The sequence below is a fragment of the Pristiophorus japonicus genome, chromosome 14 (assembly GCF_044704955.1).
Source record: "Pristiophorus japonicus isolate sPriJap1 chromosome 14, sPriJap1.hap1, whole genome shotgun sequence".
In the NCBI taxonomy this organism is placed as follows: Eukaryota; Metazoa; Chordata; class Chondrichthyes; family Pristiophoridae; genus Pristiophorus; species Pristiophorus japonicus.
This window is the reverse complement of record NC_091990.1, coordinates 173398940-173421590: the sequence shown is the minus strand read 5'-3', so window position 1 is coordinate 173421590 and position 22651 is coordinate 173398940. Positions and strand designations below refer to the sequence as shown.

Here is a 22651-nt window from a genome sequence, read left to right as displayed (position 1 = left end):
CTCAGGCGGCCGCAGGCTGCACTGGCGCACTGAAGGCGATGTTGAATCTCCGCATCAACGTCTGCCTTTGTTGACAAGAGGCTCCCGAGATATGGGAAGTGGTCCACATTGTCGAGGGCCGCACCGTGAATCTTGATGACTGGGGGGGCAGTGCTGTGCGATGAGGACAGGCTGGTCGAGGACCTTTGTCTTACGGATGTTAAGCGTATTACCAACTTTACCAACCGCTGTTTGTATTATCAACTATTACAAACCCCTGTTTGAAGGTGACCAATGTAGAACTGATACCTCTGTGATATTCTTGTTACTGTTTTATTAAACCACTAGGGAAAAAGCCAAGGAGCTGCACGACTGGCTGTGCGAGCTAGAATCCGAAAAATTCGACATGGGTGAGAAGCTGAAGAGGCAGAAATACGAGGTATTTATCTGAATCTCAGAACCAATGCATTAAAGCAAGGAGACTACTAAAGTTACAGCTCCTCCTTATTTCAACATGCTTTGTGGCCACTACATATTGGAAGAAACTTCTTAATAGTTTTTCCCAATGAGAGAGTCGTTGCGCTGTGTATGGTAAAGTAAAAACATTCGATTGGAATTTAATTAAGCAGTTGTCTGTGCCTCTTGTAATTCTGTTCTCAGACTGTCAGGTCAGTTCAATGCTTGAAATAATATACTATCCAATTTCCAATGCAACTGAGGTGAGGAAATTAACACTTTCTTTGGACTGAATGTATCTCTACTCAATAATTTGTGTTTCAACACTTTTAACTAGCGTTTTCTTAATCTATAGCAGTGGTGCTCAGGGTCACTCTGGAGATGTGTTGCTAAAAGTCTCTGAGCTATCACCCAAAGCTTTCCAATTAAAATTACGAAAGGTTTTGATAGAGTGCATAGAGAGTGAATGTTTCCACTTGTGGGGAAGAGCATAACTAGAGGCCATCAATATAAGACAGTCACCAAGAAATCCAATAGGGAATTCATAAGAGTGGTGAGAATGTGGAACTCGCTACCAGAGGGAGTGGTTGAAGCGAATAGTATGGATGCATTTAAGGAGAGGCTAGACAAGCATATGAGGGAGAAGAGAATAGAATTAGATGAGGAAAGATGGGAGGAGGCTCGAGTGGAGCATAAATGCCGGCATGAACTGGTTGGGCCCAATGATCTGATTCTGTCCCATATATCGTTTGTAATCCTACTTAATCCTATGTAATTGTGTAGTGTTGCTGAAGTCAAGCATAAACAGTAATTGATATTGGATAACGACTCCTGACACAGTTGGTAACACCAATCCATACTAACGATAATTGAAGCACATGGCAAAACAATCCCTACGCTTCATGTATAAAAGTTCACCCCTATGATTCTTGACTAATAACCTCAGCCCATCAAGACCTTGAGGAACTTCAGAATTCACTTAATTTCCAGTTAGCTACCATTGACTGTTATTTATGTTTGGATTTTGCCTTGTCGCTATACTAAAATACAGCCTTACGGCTGTCTTGAAATTCGAATATATATAAATCATAACAAAGCTAGAGTTTACCACTGGGAAACAACGTTGTTGGAACATGCCTGCCATTTTCTTTCGAAGTACATGATGATCACGGTCTTAATTATTTACCGATTGAGGAAGATGCTTATTTGTGTGTGCTACATGTAATGACATTGTAAACCCTTTTTTTTATATAAAGGACGGCTTTACAATTTTGTGACATGTAAAGGCTGATTCCACCATTCCATGTTCCCAACGGGGAAGCCGCATTCAGAAGAGGCACGGATCAAAAAACAAAAAATAACAAGTTGGTAGCCTCATCCACACTCCCTGTGAGGGTGACTCCCTGCTGGGAGCACAGGAGTGCAAAGTTAGCCCTATAATGTGCAGGGGAAATCATCCCTCCAGTAGATTCAATTATGATAACGAATAAAATCCATTGCTATCCATTGCCATAAAACACAAGAAATTAGGATTAATCAATGATTATGAATTGATGGATAATTCCCTACATGCGTTATGCATTACTGATTCTCGGAGTGGTATCCTTAGTACTATAACAAAATAATGGGAGACATTTTCAAGTTTTGAGAAACAACTGTTGAGTGAATGTTTTTACATTTGTTAAATGGCATGGGAGGTTGAGATAACTGTGTAAAATTACAGGGCTGTACACATTTTTTCCTTGTGTGATCATTTCAGTGCTACGAGCAATGGTATTTTGCATGGACACTAGTAATTTTACTGAACATTTTGTAATTTCTCCATTTCAGATCTAGCAGTTACTAATGTTGCAAAAAACTGCAAACGAGAGATATTAAACCACACAAAATCTGTAATGGACCAAGCAATGCTGTTTTAAATATGAAATACAATAGGTTAATTAATATATTTTCAAACTTGATTGAAGATGGTCAACTCTCTCCCCCAGTGGCATGTTCTAACATGCTCAGTTATCAACCAATCACATATTTTGCCATATAATTGGCAACAGAGAGATCTTCACTGTTACTCTTCAAAGGATCAGAAACACAGGTTTCTATATCAGAAAAATGTGAGAAATGATGGATTGAGAAAAGGCCATTCAGCCCCTTAAGCCTGCTAAATCCACAGAACATATAGTATCCACCTTTCATGGATTCCGCCCACCCATTTAATCTTCTGCAGGAAAGTTCTGTACAAGCACTCCTTGATCCACAAAGGCAATAAAACCAAGTACAAAATAGTCAATCATTGCTACATCTCTACCCGGAGCTATGGCCATCCACACAAAACAACTTTCCCATCTCTGACAGCCACAGAAGATCACAATGTTCTACTGAGCACGAGATCATATTAATTTACACCGATCTCATTTCCAATCAGATGTTTATCTCGCCCCTTTTTGAAGGGCATGATTGTTTTAGAATCAACTGCTTTTGCTGAGTCTGCTCCGCAGTTCTGCTAATCTTCTGGGAGGAAAAACAATTGAAATCTCGAGTCTCACTTGAGGCTTGTTCTCTTGTTCAGTGCAGTGCTCAACACTGAAGCATTCATTGAATAGTACTCAAGGGACTCTGCCTGTATTGTACTGGAGATCGAAGATCGTTGCATGTTCAGCCATGAACTCATTGAATGGCGGTGCAGGCTCGAAGGGCCGAATGGCCTACTCCTGCACCTATTTTCTCTGTTTCTATGTTTCTATAACAGGCTAGTGATGTATGTAGCACTCAAATCACTGACTCCACATGGTCTGGTGCTGTTAGAACTGCTGTGACCTTAGTCCTTTATTGTGTAACTCCAGAGTGCCTCTCAGGTGTGGTGGGCAGCCTTTTATATTCTGTCTTGCAGGTACTTTCAGGTCTCCCACCACAGCGCCCTCTGTGGCGCACCATTGTAACTATACATTTAATGTACCTGGACAATGCATAACATCTCACTCCCCCCCCCCCCCCAGTTCCAAAAACCATTGCCGGTGACCTCGGCCTTGTTCATCCTGGTTGATTGTGAGTGTGAGCCCATGACCATCCACTTCCCTCTTCTCCCCCATGTGGAGATTATGCTTGTGATGCGGTGCAAACATGTGGTATTTGCAGTCCTTACATGGGTGATAAAGTACACGAGCATAACCTCCAACAGAAAGCAGGTATACATAGACGGTACATTTGTATGGTACATATAATACGTGGTACAGATGTTATGTCAAAAGGTTGCAGGTACACTGAACAGTTATTTAATCCCAGCTGCTCTGGGTGAGGTACGGTGGCGGAACACAGCCTCTTTTTGCCCGAGGTAATGGGCTGCGCTGAGACAGGGTATCGCAACTGGTGCGTTGCCTCTGTTCTCAGAAAGTAGTCACTTTGGTGGCTCATCTGCAGCCACTGAACCATTGCATGAATCACCTAAATCGAAAATTGCATTAGCCCATTAGTCACGGATCCATATCCCTTTTACTTGTACCTCGTGGTATTAACTCTTTTCGTAATTTATATCCATAATTTTAAACACAGTAACCATTCGGCATTAAAATATTAACTCTAATCATAAGTCGTAATTCTACATTCACATAGCTCATTTAGACTTGCTCTTGCCTTACAAAAGTCTCATTGTGGGGATCGCCAATGGTGTAAGACCCTTTTAAGACTCCCGGGTGCATTTCCCTTTTAAGACACCATCTTGTGGTTCCCATGAGGCTTCTCTTGGGTGCCGCCAGTTTAGTTGCTCTGCTGGCCTTTGTCTGCGGAGCTCTGTTGCCACAAGGCTCACCACCATCTTGAGCTCGCTGGCGAAGAAAGAACAGAGGGAACAAAGAAGAAAGAAAGTGGAAAAACAGCCCAGAGCAACCCATCTTGGCTCTGGCAGAAGTGGCTCCCTGGACTCGATCAGTCACAGTCCCTGTGAGGGCGGCCTCCGTACTTGCTGCCGCATCCGCCGCTCTGGCTCGCGTTCTCCCGAGTCATGCCAGCCGCCGCCGCAGCCTCCGCTCCCACCGCTGTCTCCGACTTGCTGCCTCTCCTACGGCCGCCGTAGCCTCCTCTCCTGCAGCCGCCATGGCCGCCACCATCGCAGCCGCTACCGCCGCCCGTCTTTTCCGCTGCATGGGCCCCCCCGATCCGCCAGCCATCGATGGACCTCCTACTCATCGCCAGCAGCGCCTCGCAGGCCTGCCCCCCAGCAATCGGCCCGCACCTGCAAAACTGCTCTTCAAGGGTCTGCTTGTCTGTGGAGGCTGAGGCTACAGGATTGCTTGAGGTCAGGAGTTCTGGGCTGCCGTCGCCTGTGTGTGGATTTAGACTGCAGCTCCAGCTCGGTCGGCGCCGCTCTTTGGGAACCCGGGGAGCAGCGGTCTGTGGAGGAGTGATGAATTCTTCCCAGCTCCCACGGACTTTCCCCATCCACCTCCTGCCGAGAAGCGTCGGCCCATCGCCTGTAAGGACCCACAAAGGTAAATCGTGAGTCTCGCCCCCGTGAGATACCTGCACATTCGCCCTGCCAAGAACAGGTATCAGTTCCTTGGTGTAGGTACGCAGCTTTGTTGTGACCGGGACCAGCTTGGGTCGTGCAGCTGGGTTAACCCACAGTTTAGCAAAAGTTCTCTGGCTCATCAACGACGGACCCGATCCCATATCCACTACCATGCTCATTGGGACTCCGTTAATTTTTACTTCCATTATCACTGGGGGCGAATCGTCGGTACACGTGTACAGTTCTAACATCTCATCTTCTTCTGCCTGCTCCTCGCTGAACAGTGGATCATCCCCCATCTCCTCAGCCACACGGTGAGTCAGATTTCTTTTACACATACGCTGAAGGTGGCCTTTAATGTGGCAGGTATTGCACGTGTACTCCACAAACCTGTACCGGTGAGCCTCATGGCTTCCTCCGCAGTGCCAGCATGGTGCTGCTTGATTGGCCCCCCCTCAGCGGACTCTGAGTTCCAGGACCCCGAGGTCCGTGCTCTCTGCCCCGGGCAGAGCCATGTTCTGCAGTTTTGGGGCGCTATCCTGTGGACAGTGCCTGCCGGGTTCGAGACTGTGTGGATCATTTGCTTGGTGCTACAAGTCAAGGTCATATATGCCCGGTTGATGGTGATGGCTTTTGTCAGGGTGACTGTGGGTTCCGTGGCTAGCAGCTTGTGAAGGAGGCCCTCGTGGCCAATCCCCATAACAAAAACGTGCGGCAACGCCTCGTCAAGGTGTGCACCAAAATCACATGGCGCCGCGAATCTCCTGAGGTCCGCAGCATATTTGGTGACATCCTGACCCTCGGGTCCGCAGTGATGGTAGAATTTGTGCCTGGCCGTGAGGATGCTCTCCTTTGGTTTCAACTAGTCACGAATGAGTGCAATCAGCTCCTCATGTGACTTGTCTCTGGCGCTCGTGGGTGCCAGAAAATCCCTGACGAGTCAGTAAACCTCATCTCCACAACTGGACAGCAATATCGCCTTACGCTTCGCTCTCATTGCATCCGTGTCCGCCGTCAGGTCGTTTGCTGTGAAGTAGTACTCAAACCTTTCCATAAAGGCCTCCCAATCATTGCCCACCGTAAAATCATTTAGGGAGCCCAGAGTAGCCATGGTTGCGTGAAGTTCGTCCGTGTCCTTGTCGCCAATGTGATGTATGTAGCACTCAAATCACTGACTCCATGCGGTCTGGTGCTGTAATAACTGCTGTGACCTTCGTCCTTTATTGTGTAACTCCAGAGTGCCTCTCAGCTGTGGTGAGCAGCCTTTTATACTCTGTCTTGCAGGTACTTTCAGGTCTCCCACCACAGCGCCCTCTGTGGTGCACCATTGTACTTATACATTTACTGTACCTGGACAATACATAACAAGGCTAATTGAAGAATCTTAACTGCAGTTTCATCCTTCATAATTATCCATCCCCAGTTGGCCTATTACAGATATATCTAAGCAACATTCCTAAATGGACAATCTCTTGGTAGCACTCTAGATAACCGGTATATTATACTTGATGTTCTGTATTCTCTTTTGGGAAAAGATGTAGAGAGATGAAGGCCCTAGCACCCCTCTTCATTAATCATGGCCAAATAGGACAACAGAACTGCCAGTCAGAGATTAAAGAAAAAATTTTTGTTCTCTGTAATAAGCCTCCAAGTCACACACCATCCAGACTGGGAAATATATCGCCGTTCCTTCATTGATGCTGGGTCAAAGTCTTGGAACTCCCTCCCTAACAGCACTGTGGGAGCACCTTCACCACACGGACTGCAGCGGTTCAAGAAGGAGGCTCGACACCAGCTTCTCAAGGGGCAATTAGGGATGGGCAATAAATGTCGGCCTTGCCAGCGATGCCCACAACCCAGGAACGGATTTTTTAAAAGCCCTGTCAATTTAGCATCATGTTTGATGAGAGTTAATTATTTCCACGCTCATTTTGTGAAAATGAAAACATTTTTGAGGCATTAATATGTTGCATAATATATAGTTACTTAATATAAGGAAAAAAATTGCAAATGTTTCTGTTAGGGCCAATATTTTACAGAATATTCCACATAATCTTAAACCTGCTTTTTTTTAAATTACTTTCATTAAAATTGTGCAGGTTACTTCCTGGCAATTCACATTTTCAATGTTCCACTGAAATGCATGTTGCTATAATTTATTTTAGGTTACATCACTACGTAAGAGATTGGAGCTACTGGCTAAGTTGTAAGTACTAAACACCGCCATTGTAAGCTGCAGCTGTAGGGTCCTGTTTGGAACACGCATGTGCCGGCTGCATGGTAAGCCAAGGAACCATCAAACCTGCAGGGAGGGGCAGCAGGTAACCATTCTGATTAAAACCCAGCATTTTATTGCTAACTGCATCTAAATGAAACCTAGCTCCCAATGACAAAGAGAAAAGATCTCTTTGCTTTCCAAGTGACTTTATTGCCAGTAGACTACTCATTGTGTTAAAATTTCTTAGATTCAAATGGAATTATCGTACCAATCAGCTGATCATACTGTATTTGGCCAATCTGGTTCATTACAATTTTTATTGAATAATACTCCAATGCAAAGACCTTTTTGGACTAAGGTCATTAGGTAGCACTAGCCATGGCATTATTTGACTGGTGTTTGGCCTGAAACAGGGATTTCTTGCCATTCACAACATATCATTCTCTAGCCCTAGAGGGTGGGCAGGTAACCTGCTATCAGACATCCTTGAGTGCCAGTCTTGATCCTCGCAATAAGAAACATGAGTGTACTACCTCATGTGACTCACTTTTCCCCTTCCTCTTTCCTCCTTGTGGGGAGGTAGTTGTCCACTGTTCATTGACTCCATCTGGTGGCAGGCATTTGGTGCAGGGGTAGGATGGTTAGATTGGGGATAGAAAGCTGTGTCCTCCAATCCATAGAATGACTACCTCAGAAATTGGCCACCCGGTCATTGGTTTTGCACTTCCACTGGAATTCTTATTTCTCCTGTATTCACTGGAGTTTAGAAGAATGAGAGGGGATCTCATAGAAACATATAAAATTCTGACGGGACTGGACAGGTTAGATGCAGGAAGAATGTTCCCAATGTTGGGAAAGTCCAGGACCAGGGGACATAGTCTAAGGATAAGGGGTAAGCCATTTAGGTCTGAGATGAGGAGAAACTTCTTCGCTCAGAGAGTTGTTAACCTGTGGAATTCCCTCCGACAGAGAGTTGTTGATGCCAGTTCATTGGATATATTCAAGAGGGAGTTAGATATGGCCCTTACGGCTAAGGGGATCAAGGGGTATGGAGAGAAAGAAGGAAAGGGGTACTGAGGTAAATGATCAGCCATGATCTTATTGAATGGTGGTACAGGCTCGAAGGGCCGATTGGCCTACTCCTGCACCTATTTTCTATGTTTCTATGTTTCTAAAACAAAGTCCCATAGAAACATGTAGACAACCTCACACATATAAGAAGCATGCAATGTATTACTGGGCAATATATTTTAATATATCCAATAGTTTCTGGACATTTACTTTTGCAGATAATCTCAATTTGTAATGTCAAGTCTACATGGAGGGAATTGCAAATAACTCCGATTTTCTAAATTTATATTGGCCCATTACTCATAAATATAGTGCACACCACAGATGGATTACTGAACTTCTGGTCATATGTACTGGTTAAGGGACTTTTTAGAAGTATTAAGGGATCATTATTACAGGGTTAATGTGAATGGACATTGATTTTATTTTCTCATCCTTGCTACACAAAATGCATTATTAAAAAAATTAAAGCTTATTTGAACAAAAAGGAAATCTTTCCAACGCAGCTATGAGGGTGTCCATAGTATATGGTTCCTGACCCTTTATAAAAAAAAGTAGTATAGACTTTTTATTTAATCCTTCCCGTAGGTCCAACAATATTTAATTGGTCTCTGGTTAAACCTGCTGCCTCCTCTATAAGCTTTCAGGCTAGCTACATCAGTTCAGTCCAGTTTTCGAGCCAGGTCCACAGGTTGTCATAAATCCAGAGTCCTTCACTTTTCCTAGGGTGCCTTCCTGCGGGATTAAAGCAGGAACAAGAAGAAGACACAGTAAGTATTGGTCTAGGTGTGCACAATGGGCAACGTGCAAAATTTCATCCAACAGGTGCCTTTTCTTGAGTTCTTCTGCAAGAACGAAACATTCAACAGCCAAATGGTCCAACCTCTAACCACAGGTAACTGTGCCAGTCTTCAGTGACATGCACTAATGAGCATATGTTACTTACAGATTACTACAGCCAGAAATCGCATTGATGAACTTCAAAAACAGTAAGTACATTGCTACCCACTCCTCCAACTCCCTCTCCTCAAAAGGAACATACAAGCATGGCCATCTAATGTATCGACAGAAATTCAGTTCAAGCAGGCATGGTGCAGGTCTGCAAGTGAAAACAACTCGTGCAATGCTGAACAGAATTGTGACCATTCATTAGTCTCACAGTGCCTGTTGGAATTCAATTCTTCCTTTATAAAATGCACATACAGGAGTTTAAACAATTTACAGAAATGTCAGTCTCCACACAACTCGGTCACCATTTTAAAAAAGTCCATCTGAGTGACAAGACTTATTACTGCCTTAAGATAACTTGTGAATCAGGCATCTTACTTCCCTTAGACTCTCCTACGAACATTAGCGACACTTAACAGGTAATTACTACTTCCTGATCTGCCGTTGCTTCTCCCTTGCTCTTTACAGCCTTGATGGTGACCTAAATTATGACCCCTTGTAGTGCGTATCAAAATGCATGATTGGTTCAGGTTTGAGGGAGTTTAGTAAAAGAAAATGAGATGGTGTAACCTAATTCCAGGGATCATATAACTAATCTGCCAAAAAACAAATGTCCTATTTGACCAGGACTTGTGTCCAATAGTAATGAATGGTATCAGTGCATTGGAATTTTACATTTGTATTAAGTATTTGTTTTTCTTACTTCAGTCAATGTAGATTATAATCAGATTGCTTAATGCTCCATTCAAAAAAATTATTTTGCCTTGTGCAACACTGAACAATACAGCCAAAAAACAGGTTCCAGATGTGATCCCTGGTCTGTGCTGAGTTAACTGAGCTCAGTCCGCAATGTTGTGGGGTGTTACAATTGGCCTAGGTGTTCTTGGGCTAGGCTTGAGAAAAATCAGCTAGAATTTCTGCTCCTGGTTGCCATTTAGTGACAGTAATGGAAAGTCAGTGGACGTCAGTGAAGGATAGAATTGAACTCAGCTGTCGTGCCCCTCACAGCCGAAAAGCCTGCCAACACTCGCCATCTAGGCTTGTGCAAGGATTGTCTAAAGTACTGGAGGACTATTGGTGTCTGCAAAATTGGTGCCCCTATATCTGTCACCATCTTCAAAAGATGAAAATTATAAATAAGTTCCATTTCTACTTTTGATATTTTATAAACAAAAAACGTCACTGGCCTGAAATCCAGTTGTGTGGAAACTCCATATTCTTTAACCAAACTAAAATGATTTTCTATTCAATCCCAATCCCATATTGATACACTTACGATGTATTGTCATGTTCCTTTCTGTTTAATCCCTCTTCCACTTTACCTAGTACCCTGGTTTCCTCCTGTGGATTTTCTCTTGCCTTACTATCTAATTTGATGTTGTCTCCATGGAGCCTGTTAAGCCATGGCACAGAGCATTGTGAATAACTCCCATACTCAGAAATTCTATAGCCAAGAATGCATTTTTAAAGAAAACGATGTTTTTGAAAATGGGAAAGGAGAAATCCTATAGCACTTACAGTGTCTTTTCATGTTTTTTCATGTTTCAATCAAAGAATTTAAAAAAATGGGAATTTTGTTTTCATAGTAAGACTATATAAGTCCAAATGGTTGTTACATACTGTGCCTTTTCTCATATGAGTATGGCTCAATAAATCTGCACTAATTGCACCACAATCATCAATGCTTTAACATGGATGTCACACTTCTTCGATGGTATGGTGCACAGTAGCCTAAAGCATCCACCACCGCAGATGCTGTTGTTAAAAATGGACATAAATTAACAAAGTCCTTTGTGAGTGCACAAGACTAAATGATAAAATATGTTCACCAGGAGTGATGGGAAGCCTGTAATGTCCCTCTAGAATGACAGTTTTAAACTTGAATACTGCAAATTGTGAAGTCGCTCTTTAAAACCCCCATGATGAGATAGTTATCCTGGAATTCCTACCAGCCAGTAATTATTAAGGATAGTAAGGTTTAGGTTATCAGTGCATCAGAGAAGGCTGTTGGTCTAGACCAAGCCAGTATCAAATGTTTTTCATGGGCTCCATTATTAATACTGTGTGGTATCATACTCTGACAACTCACCTTTTTTAAGTTACCCACAATGCTTTGTGTAGGGTTCTCTCATTGACGCGATTACTTTTACTGTTTGTTCATCGACGCGGTAATCTCTGTCTGTGTTCATGATGTGTGATTAATGAAACTTCTGTGATGCAACATGGATAATTTGACAAAATATGGGACAGAGTGGCCATAACATCCACCCAAAGTTTTGGTTAAAGAATCTTCTTAACAGTTGGCACAAAGTTGGGATATTGACTAGACCTTACAGACGTGACCTGGATGACAGGCTTTCCAGTATTGTTGTTTACAGATCAATAAATCCCATTGTTTAAATAAACAGTTCTTGATTCCTAACAGGGACCAAACATTGGAAAATGGGCTGGATTGGACCTTACATAAAGAAATCCAAATTTTCTTAATGAGCTAATTTAAGAAAATAGATCTTGCTGTCGTTTATTTTGAAGTATATTTGAAGCATTTCCACAAGGGTCTTTCTATTGTTCTGTACAAAAATTCTATTATGATAATCCCAATTTCAACTAAGTAAAAAATCAACTCTTAATTGGGAATGGTCCCTGTGATAAATCAGGACTAAATCATGAAGTAAGAATCTCCTTGGAAGTACTTTTAAATTTCATTTGACACTGTTACGGTTTTTCATAACACTCAGAAGATGGTCTTTAGGCTAACCTCTCCTGCTACTTAATGTAAGTAATTTATTAATCTACATTAAAGACTATCGAGACTGCAGTACGGTAAGTGAAGCATGTCCGTTTTCCCAGTCCATATCCATGCTGGCACGCTGACTTATGTTTCAAGCGCAAAGAACAGCATGCACATTTTTGAAAATAAGACTTGTAAAGGTACAGAAAGTCTAATGAAGTCTGGGGTTACTCAGGTAAGTTAAAAAATAGGATGAAGGACCTACATTTTACTGTGATCAACTCTGATTATTCTCCATTTCTATTCAATGCACTTTCTATTATCCATTATCTGACTTGCAAATACTTCCAACACCATGCCGGGACACGGGACAGGCAAGCAGATAGTACCTTCCCTAACCTCTGTCAGCTCGCATTCTTCAAGATACACATGGCAGATTCCTGGAGTGAAATGGTCTTCAATGTATCTAGGAACATAGGAATAGGCGTAGGCCATTCAGTCCCTTGAGCCTGTTCCACTATTCAATTAGATCATGACTGAGCTGTATCGTAAGACCAGCTATCGGCTTTGTTTCCATAACCATGAATACCCTTTCCTAACTTGTCTATCAATTGCAGTTTTGAGATTTTCAATTGACCCCCAGCCTCAAGAGCTTTTTGAGGGAGATCTAGATTTCCACTGTCCTTTGTGTTTCCAAACATCATCCCTGAACGGCTTAGCTCTAATTCTAAGGATATGCCCCCTTGTTCTGGAGATAGTTTATCTACCCTAATCATTTTAAAGACTTCAATTAGATCACCCCTTAATCTTCTATACTCAAGGGAATACAAGCCCAGTCTACGCAACCTGTCCTCATAATTTACTAGCCCTTTTAGCTCCAGTATCATTCTAGCCTTTTGTTTCCGCCCACCATGTAGTGAAGCATCTAATTATCCAGAGAAATGTTCTCAATGCCACTGGTCAAAAAGGAAGACTTGGTTTGGTAACTGTGTGCATTAAACCACATCCTGTCACCCCACGGCACAGCTCATTGGCACACGAGGGTGTGCCTTTACCCGTTCGAACAATAGCTTTTCCCCTGAGCTAGTCATGCCGAGCTCTGCCACATGGGTCAGCTTCAAGGTAAGCCAGGGTGGGAAGCCAAGAAATACAGGAATAAAATTTGCACCATATGACCGTAAAAGAGAAATAAATAAGGCACTGGCGTACTAGCCTATAGCACAGCAGTTAAGATGCTCATTTCGCAACCATGCCGTTTTCAAAGTGTTGCCTACTCCTCATATCTGCAAAACATGCACAAATTTCACCAATCTTGCCAAATCATGAGGCTAGTGTGTTACTTTAAAAAACAATTAAAAATCTCCATTTATATCGCCCATAGCTTTGAGTAACGATAAAATGACAATGCCTAGGCCAGAAGAAGTCATGTCTCACTTGTTCCTGACTGAAGTTGGGACTAATCTTGGTTTTGGCGCCATAGTGTAAAATGGGCGATATCGATTCAACCGCCCGTTCTACATCTCTCCCAACTCCATTTCTATTGCCTTCAATGGAAATGAAAATTGGGAGCGATGTATAAAGGATGGCTGATCCGATATCGCCCATTTTACACAGTCGCCCAAAGCCAAAATTACCCCCATTTGTGGGGAACCTTTGAGATGTGTTTAAATTTAAGTAAAGGAAGCTGTGATTGATGGACCAAAAACTTACTAGTTACCGCAAAGATTTCTGAAAAAAATTGTTTGGTGGGTCATCATTTGACGTCCTGGGGCCGCCTGACACAAGCTTTCACTGTCCAGTGAGGAGAAATATAATCAGTCCTCTTCTCGGCCACGAGGTGGACCACTTTGCAATTAAAATGATAAGGAGACACTGGGTTGCTCCAGTGTAATCAAATGAAAAAGCCAAACAAAAAGTGCCCATTTTAGAATGGCGCAACTAATAAAATACTTCAACAAAAGAAACATATAACATAAATAATATCATTTTCCCCACCCACCAAATGTTCCAGTCCCTGCGGTGCACACCGCAGTTTAATTTTGCAACTGGGGAGGCACTGCTGTCCGAAGGAAATTGTTCAATGCTTGGATTATTGGATCCTGTAATTAATAAAATAAATGGAAACGTTGGAAAAGCAGAAGCATTAAGAGGGCAGAAATTAATAGATCCAAACTCGTGGGAGGCCTCAAGCGCACTGCGTGCTCCTTCTCCAGGGCCAGCCGGGCACGGACAAAGCCGCGGGAGAGAGAGAGAGGCAGGCAGCCCCACAGGTAGTTCATATTAGTTGATTGCAGAAGAGTTTCGGCGACCGGCAAACCTTGCAACCTCGCCCCCTTCATCCTCCAGCTAGCAGAACATTCCAGTCACAACTAGTAAAGGCCAATGGAGCTCCTTATGTGTTTAAACGTGTATTTAAAGCCGGGTTAGATTGTTTCACAGGGAGAGTCTGAATGTCGGATGTTAAGACACCGAGGTTGACAATGATTTCTCTTTTGTTTGTGATTTACAGTAGCAAGAAGGGGGCTGGTAAGGGCAAGGTCGGTGGGCGCTGGAAGTAAGCGGCTGAAGCAGGAGCCTTCCATTGCAGCATGACCTGGTTGCGTTGCCTCAAGCTTGGATTCCTGCTCGGCATATCTCCAGTGGCAAAACAATCTACAGCACTATTAGGTCCAAGGCTTAGAAACAATCCACTGAGCTATCTTACTCTGTGTTGCACATTGGATCGATGACAATTATCCCTTTATTTACTGTGTTAATATAATGCCTATCCTCCTCTATTATAAACAACTGTCTTAACCTTTTTGTAAATAAAGCGTGGCATCTAATTTATTTTCTTTCCAACTGAATATTTATCTCTGTCTCGTGTACAGTGAGGTAACACAAAAAAAGAATCTTGAATACAGCTATCGCAAAAATTGAACAGGTTTGAGCTTTTTTCTTTAGAAAAGCGAAGTCCCGTATAGAGGTCTTTAAAATTATGAATGGGTTGGACAGGGAAGATCTGGAGAGAATGTTTCAACTTGTGGGAGAGTCCAAAACTAGGGGCCATAAATAGAAGATCGTTACTAAGAAATCCAATAGAAAAATAGGGAGACATTTCTTTACTGAGAGAGTGTTTAGAATGCAGAACTCCATACCACAGGGATAAATGGTTCATTCTCAGGTTGGCAACCAGTAACTAGTGGGGTGCTGCAGGGATCACTGCTGGGATCCCAACTATTTACAATCTATATTAACGACTTGGAAGAAGGGACTGAGTGTAACGTGGCCAAGTTTGCTGACGATACAAAGATGGGAGGAAATGCAATGTCTGAGGAGGACACAAAAAATCTGCAAAAGGACATAGACAGGCTAAATGAGTGGGCAAAAATTTGCCAGATGGAGTATAATGTTGAAAAGTATGAGGTCATCCACTTTGGCTGAAAAAAAATCAAAGAGCAAGTTATTATTTAAATGGAGAAAGATTGCAAAGTGCCGCAGTACAGCGGGACCTGGGGATACTTGTGCATGAAACACAAAAGGATAGTATGCAGATACAGCAAGTGATCAGGGAGGCGAATGGTATCTTGGCCTTTAGTGCAAAGGGGATGGAGTATAAAAGCAGGGAAGTCTTGCTACAGCTGTACAGGGTATTGGTGAGGCCACACCTGGAATACTGCATGCAGTTTTGGTTTCCATATTTAAGAAAGGATATACTTGCTTTGGAGATAGTTCAGAGAAGGTTCACTAGGTTGATTCTAGGGATGAGGGGGTTGACTTATGAGGAAAGGTTGAGTAGGTTGGGCCTCTACTCATTGGAATTCAGAAGAATGAGAGGTGATCTTATCGAAACGTATAAGATTATGAGGGGGCTTGACAAGCTGGATGCAGAGAGGATGTTTCCACTATTGGGGGAGACTAGAACTAGAGGGCATGATCTTAGAATAAGGAGCCACCCATTTAAAACAGACATGAGGAGAAATTTCTTCTCAGAGGGTTGTAATTCTGTGGAATTCATTGTCTCAGAGAGCTGTGGAAGCTGGGACATTGAATAAATTTAAGACAGAAAGAGACAGTATCTTAAACGATAATGGGTTATGGGGAGCAGGCGGGGAAGTGGAGCTGAGTCCATGATCAGATCAGCCATGATCTTATTGAATGGCGGAGCAGGCTCGAGGGGCCGTATGACCTACTCGTGTTCCTATTTCTTATGTTCTTATGAAGTGGTTGAGGCAAGTAGCTTAGATGCTTTCAAAAGGAAAGCTGTTGAGTACATGAGAGAAAAGAGAATAGAAAGGCTGAAAGGCTGAGGTGAGGCAGATGGAGTGGGAGGAGACTCGTGTGGAGTCATCATCACCATAGGCAGTCCCTCTGAATCGAGGAAGACTTCCACTTTAAAAGTGAGTCCTTAGGTGCCTGAACAGTCCAATATGAGAACCACAGTCCCTGTCACAGGTGGGACAGACAGTTGTTGAAGGAAAGGGTGGGTGGGACAGGTTTGCCGCATGCTCTTTCCGCTGCCTGCGCTTGATTTCTGCATGCTCTCGCCGATGAGACTCAAGGTGCTCAGCGCCCTCCCGGATGTACTTCCTCCACTTAGAGCGGTCTTAGGGACTCCCAGGTGTCGATGGAGATGTTGCACTTTATCAGGGAGGCATGTGGGGTATAAACACCAGCACAGACTAGTTGGGCTGAATGGCCTGTTTCTGTGCTGTATATTCTGCGTAATTCTATGCATCTGTCTATATAGGTATCTGTTATGAGTTACGAATGGTATGTCGTACATGTAGACATCATATTCTAAGATGTCAGCCTGAGATCAATGATCGCACTCTCACCTCCTGAGTCAGATGGTTGAGGGTTCAGTCCCCAGTCTGGAGATTCACAGACATAATCTAAGATAATGCATTACTATGCGAGTCCTGCATTGTTGGAGGTGCTGAACATTGGATAAGATGTTAAATTGAGGTCCTGTCTGCCCTTTCAGGTAAACGTAAAAGATACCATTGTGTTATTCAAAGAGCAGACAATTCACCTGGTGTCCTGGCCTACATTTATCACCAAACACAGATTATCTGGTTACTTAATTCCATTGCTCTTTGTAACCTTGATGTGTGAAAATTGGCTGCAATTCCTAACATTGTAGCAGTGACTACACTTCAACATATTTGACTAGCTGAAGTGCTTTGGGTCATCATGAGAAGCCCTAAATAAATGCAAGTTCTTTCTTGCTTTTCTCTGCTACAGATGCAAAACAAATTCAAAATACCGTGTGATAGAGGCTGAACCCTGACAACAAATGTTTTAAAAGGACACAACTGTGTGTTGCCAACAGAATTATACATTTTTCATGGCATAATACTCAAGCTTATAAAATAGCATACCATATGTCTTACCATCAGCAATGCCCCAGGAAATCCGCTTTCTATATACAGACTGAGCCGCCCATATCCGGAACCCTCGGGACCCGGTCGGTTCTGGATAAGGGATTTTTCTGGACGAGGGGTGGTCACGTTAAATTGGATGGTGCAGGTACTGAGCAAGGGGATATCAGGGCTGGCTGGCTTGCGGGGGGGCGGCGGCGGTGGATCGCGGGGTCAGGCCAGCGATTGCAGGAGTCGGCAGCGAGGAAGGACTTCAATTTGTTCATGTCAGAGTTCTGTGCATGTGCCACCTGGTGGCCGGGACTGGTTCTGGATGAGGGGTGGTTCTGGACAAGGGAGTTCTGGATAAAGGAGGTTCAACCTGTATTATCAAAAGCTTTGCATATGTAGTGAACTTCACATTCACAAAACTTGCTTTCTGTTGTCATAATTTTTGAGTAATGCTTTTATATCAACATTTACAATATAGAATTGCTGTGTAAACATTTATAATCAGAATTCCTATAAGCACTTAACTGCGAAGTGCAGTTGCAGACATCCTATCATTGTTGGTTCCCAGGTTCAAATGCCATTCTCTTTTTATCCTATTTTACTTTTTCTGCAAGTAACTTTTATTACCCGTTACTTTAAAAAAATACTATTTTCATCTTTTTAATCCTCTTTGCACTGTCCGCTGCCCTGTCCCACCCCGCTCCTTAATGGTTTTTGTGGCCTTCAGAGGCTTGTATAGCTCCCACTCCTCCTACCTTACTCTCCCACTGTCACGGCCTTTCCTCCCTTTCCCTGTGACTACTGCTGACTTATCTCCACGCCCTCTGCCCCCTGTTCCACCTCTGGTGCTTCGATCAACGTTCTTGACTCACCCGTTTATTTCTGCTGCCCATGAAAACCTGTCAGGTGTCATTACACCCTCCCATCAGTGGAGGCACTGCAGCTCCACGGTGGACAAGTTTACATAGGCAATATCCATTGTAAATGGGGACAGAGGAATTTACAGTGGAAATAAAAAAATAAGAAAAAAATGTTTGCCTCAATTACAGTTCATATCCTAGTCCAGTTGGGCTCTGGCTTCCAACTCCACCTGAAAAAAATCACTTGGTCTCAATGAACCTTTGTTATGGATCAAAGCAATCTTATAAAAATAGGAAAAACTCATCTGCCAGAAAGCCATTCCTGCATTCTTCTGACCTGGAGTCTGCAGTTTACAGGCCGGGCAATCGAAACATAGAAATTTAAGCGCAGAAGGAGGCCATTTCGGCCCATCGTGTCCACGCCGGCCAACAAAAGCCTCACGGCCCTCGGTCAGCAGCCCTAAAGGTTACATATAAACCAATGAACAATGAACAATGGCGGACAAGTAAAGTGCACCCAGCCCAACCAGTCCGCCCCACACAACTGCGACACCCCTTATACTGAAACATTCTACACTTCACTCCAACCGGAGCCATGTGATCTCCTGGGAGAGGCAAAAACCAGATAAAAACCCAAGCCAATTGTGGAACAAAATCTGAGAAAATTCCTCTCCAACACATCCATAGAAACATAGAAACATAGAAAATAGGTGCAAGAGTAGGCCATTCGGCCCTTCGAGCCTGCACCACCATGCAATAAGATCATGGCTGATCATTCACCTCAGTACCCCTTTCCTGCTTTCTCTCCATATCCCTTGATCCCTTTAGCTGTAAGGGCCATATCTAACTCCCTCTTGAATATATCTAACGAACTGGCCTCAACAACTCTCTGCGGAAGAGAATTCCACAGGTTAACAACTCTCTGAGTGAAGAAGTTTCTCCTCGTCTCGGTGCTAAATGGCTTACCCCTTATCCTTAGACTGTGACCCCAGGTTCTGGACTTCCCCAACATCGGGAACACCCTTCCTGCATCTAATCTGTCCCGTCCCGTCAGAATTTTATATGTTTCATGAGATCCCTTCTCATCCTTCTAAACTCCAGTGAATACAGGCCCAGCCGATCCAGTCTCTCCTCATATGTCAGTCCTGCCATCCCGAGAATTAGTCTGGTGAACCTTCGCTGTACTTCCTCAACAATAAGGATGTCCTTCCTCAGATTAGGAGATCAAAACTGAACACAATATTCCAGGTGAGGCCTCACCAAGGCCCTGTACAACAGCAGTAAGACCTCCCTGCTCCTATACTCAAATCACCTAGCTATGAAAGCCAACATGCCATTTGCCTTCTTCACTGCTTGCTGTACCTGCATGCCAACTTTCAATGACTGATGTACCATGACACCCAAGTCTCATTGCACCTCCCCTTTTCCTAATCTGCCACCATTCAGATAATATTCTGCCTTCATGTTTTTGCCACCAAAGTGGATAACCTCACATTTATCCACATTATACTGCAGCTGCCATGCGTTTACCCACTCACCTAACCTGTCCAAGTCACCCTGCAGCCTCCTAGCATCCTCCGCACAGCTCACACTGCCACCCAGCTTAGTGTCATCTGCAAACTTGGAGATATTTCACTTAATTCCTTCATCTAAATCATTGATGTATATTGTAAATAGCTGGTGTCCCGGCACTGAGCCCTCCGGCACCCCACTAGTCATTGCCTGCCATTCTGAAAAGAACCCGTTTATCCCGACTCTTTGCTTCCTGTCTGCCAACCAGTTCTCTATCCACTTCAGTACATTACCCCCAATACCATGTGCTTTAATTTTGCACACCAATTTCTTGTGTGGGACCTTGTCAAAAGCCTTTTGAAAGTCCAAATACACCACATCAACTGGTTCTCCCTTGTCCACTCTACTAGTTACATCCTCAAAAAATTCTAGATGATTTGTCAAGCATGATTTCCCTTTCATAAATCCATGCTGACTTGGACCGATCATGTCACTGCTTTCCAAATGCGCTGCTATTTCGTCTTTAATAATTGATTCCAACATTTTCCCCACTACTGATGTCAGGGTAACCGGTCTATAACTCCTCGTTTTCTCTCTCCCTCCTTTTTTAAAAATGGTTTTACATTAGCTACCCTCCAGTCCATAGGAACTGATCGAGTCCAGGAGTTCACCCTGGCCGTATTCGATTCTCTGCATTAATTACCATCATATTCATGCCAGCCAAGTGGTTATCCAGTCTAATCCCAATTACCAGCTCTCGGTCCGTAATCCTGCAGTTTACTGCACTTTAAGTGCCCATCCAAGCACCTTTTAAATGTGGTGAGGGTTTCTGCATCCACCATTCTTCCAGGCAGTGAGTTCCAGACCCCCACAACCCTCTGCGTGAAGAAGCACCCCCTCAAATCCCCTCTGAACCTTCCACCAAATACCTTAAAACTATGCCCCCTCGTAATAGACCCCTCCACCAATGGAAATAGGCCCTTACTATCCACTATATCGAGCCCCGTCAAAATTCTGTACACCTCAATGAGGTCTCCTCTCAACCTCCTCTGTTCCAATGAGAACAAACCCAGCCTATCCAATCTGACCTCATAGCTAAGATTCTCCATTCCAGGCAGCATCCTAGTAAATCTCCTCTGCACCCTCTCTCGTGCAATCACGTCCTTCCTATAATACGGCAACCAGAACTGCATGCGTTACTCCAGCTGTTGTCTAACCAGAATATTATACAATTTAAGCATATCCTCCCTGCTCTTATATTCTATGCCTCGGCCAATAAAGGCAAGCACCTTATCCACCTGACCAGCTACTTTCAGGGATCTGTGGACAAGCACTCCAAGGTCTCTTTGTTCATCTACACTATTAAGTGGCCTACCGCTTAATGTGCATACCCTTTCCTTATTAGCCCTCCCAAAGTGCATTACCTCCTACTTCTCCAAATTAAATTCCATTTGCTACTACTCTGCCCACCTGACCAGTAGATGGATATCCTCCTGCAGTCCATGACTTTCCTCTTCATTATCAACCACACAGCCAATTTTAATGTCATCTGCAAACTTCTTAATCATACCCCCTATACTCAAATCTAAATCATTGATATATACCACAAAAAGCAAGGGACCCAGTACTGAGCCCTGCGGAACCCCACTGGAAACATCCTTCCAGTCACAAAAACATCCATCAACCATTCTCCTTTGCTTCCTACCTCGAAGCCCTGGATCCACTTTGCCCTGGATCCCATGGACTTTAACCTTCATGACCAGTCTACCATGTGGGACCTTAACAAAAGCTTTGTTAAAGTCTATATAGACTACATCGTATGCACTACCCTTATCGACCCTCTTGGTTACCTCCTCAAAAAATTCAAAACAGGTTAGTCAAACACGATCTTCCCTTAACAAATCCGTGCTGACTGCCCCTAATTAATCCTTGCCCTTGCAAATGTAGATTTATCCTGTCTTTCAGGATTTTTTCCAATAATTTTCCCACCACTGAGGTTATGCTGACAGGCCTGTAATTATTCGGCTTATTCCTTTCTTCCTTCTTAAACAAGGGTACCACGTTAGCAATCCTCCAGTCCTTCGGCACCATGTCGAAATCCAAAAAGGACTGGAAAATGATGGTCAATGCCTCTGCTATTTCCTCTTTTACTTCGTTCAACAGCCTGGGATGCATTTCATCCGGGCCTGGGGACTTATCCACTTTCAAAGCTGCTAAACCCTTTAATACCTCCTCTCTGACTATGTTTATTTCATCCAGAATTTCACACTCCTCCTCAATAGCAGTATCTGCATTGTCCCTTTCCTTTGTGAAAACAGACACAAAGTATTCATTAAGAACCCTACCAACATCTTCTGCCGCCACACAAAGATTACCCTCATGGTCTCTAATAGGCCCTACCTTTTCTTTAGTTACCCTCTTGCTCTTAATATATTTATAGAACATCTTTGCGTTTTCCTTAATTTTACTAGCCAAGAATTTTTCATGCTCTCTCTTAGCATTCCTAATATCCTTTTTAATTTGACCTCCTAACTTTCTATATTCCTCCAAAGATTCTATAGTATTTAGCCATCGGTATATGACAGAAGCTTCCCTTTTCTACTTTATCCTCCCCTGTAAGACCTTAGACATCCAGGGGGCTCTAGAATTATTATTCCCACCTTTTTTCTTTAAGGGCACATGTTGGGCCTGAGCCTTCCAGATTTCCTCCTTGAATGTCTCCCACTGTTCCGACACTGATTTAGTCACAAGTAGCTGTTTCCAGTCCACCGTGGCCAAATCACTCCTCAACTTAGCAAAGTTAGCTTTTCCCCAATTTGGGACTTTTATTCCAGGCCTAACCTTGTCCTTAACCATAACTAATTTTTACCTGACTGAATTATGATCACTAGCACCCAAGTGCTTTCCCACTAATATCTCTTCAACCTGTCCAGTTTCAGTCCCCAAAATTAATCCAAAACCGGCCCCTCTCATGTTGGGGTTGTTACATACTGACTAAAAAAGATCTCTTGAATGCATTTT

At 43.4% G+C, this 22651-nt stretch overlaps 1 protein-coding gene across 2 annotated transcripts in view; it reads left to right on the top strand.

Moving 5' to 3' along the window:
- The window catches only part of tnnt3a (troponin T type 3a (skeletal, fast)), a 37145-nt gene extending 22412 nt beyond the window's left edge, over window positions 1-14733 (top strand). For both annotated transcript variants that reach the window (XM_070899852.1, XM_070899851.1), the window contains 3 exons: window positions 328-418; window positions 9174-9214; window positions 14414-14733. In XM_070899852.1, coding sequence (XP_070755953.1) covers window positions 328-418; window positions 9174-9214; window positions 14414-14462 — 181 coding nt within the window. In that variant the 3' untranslated portion in view covers window positions 14463-14733. The remainder of the gene's footprint in view (window positions 1-327; window positions 419-9173; window positions 9215-14413) is intronic.
- The last annotated feature ends 7918 nt before the right edge of the window (window positions 14734-22651 follow it).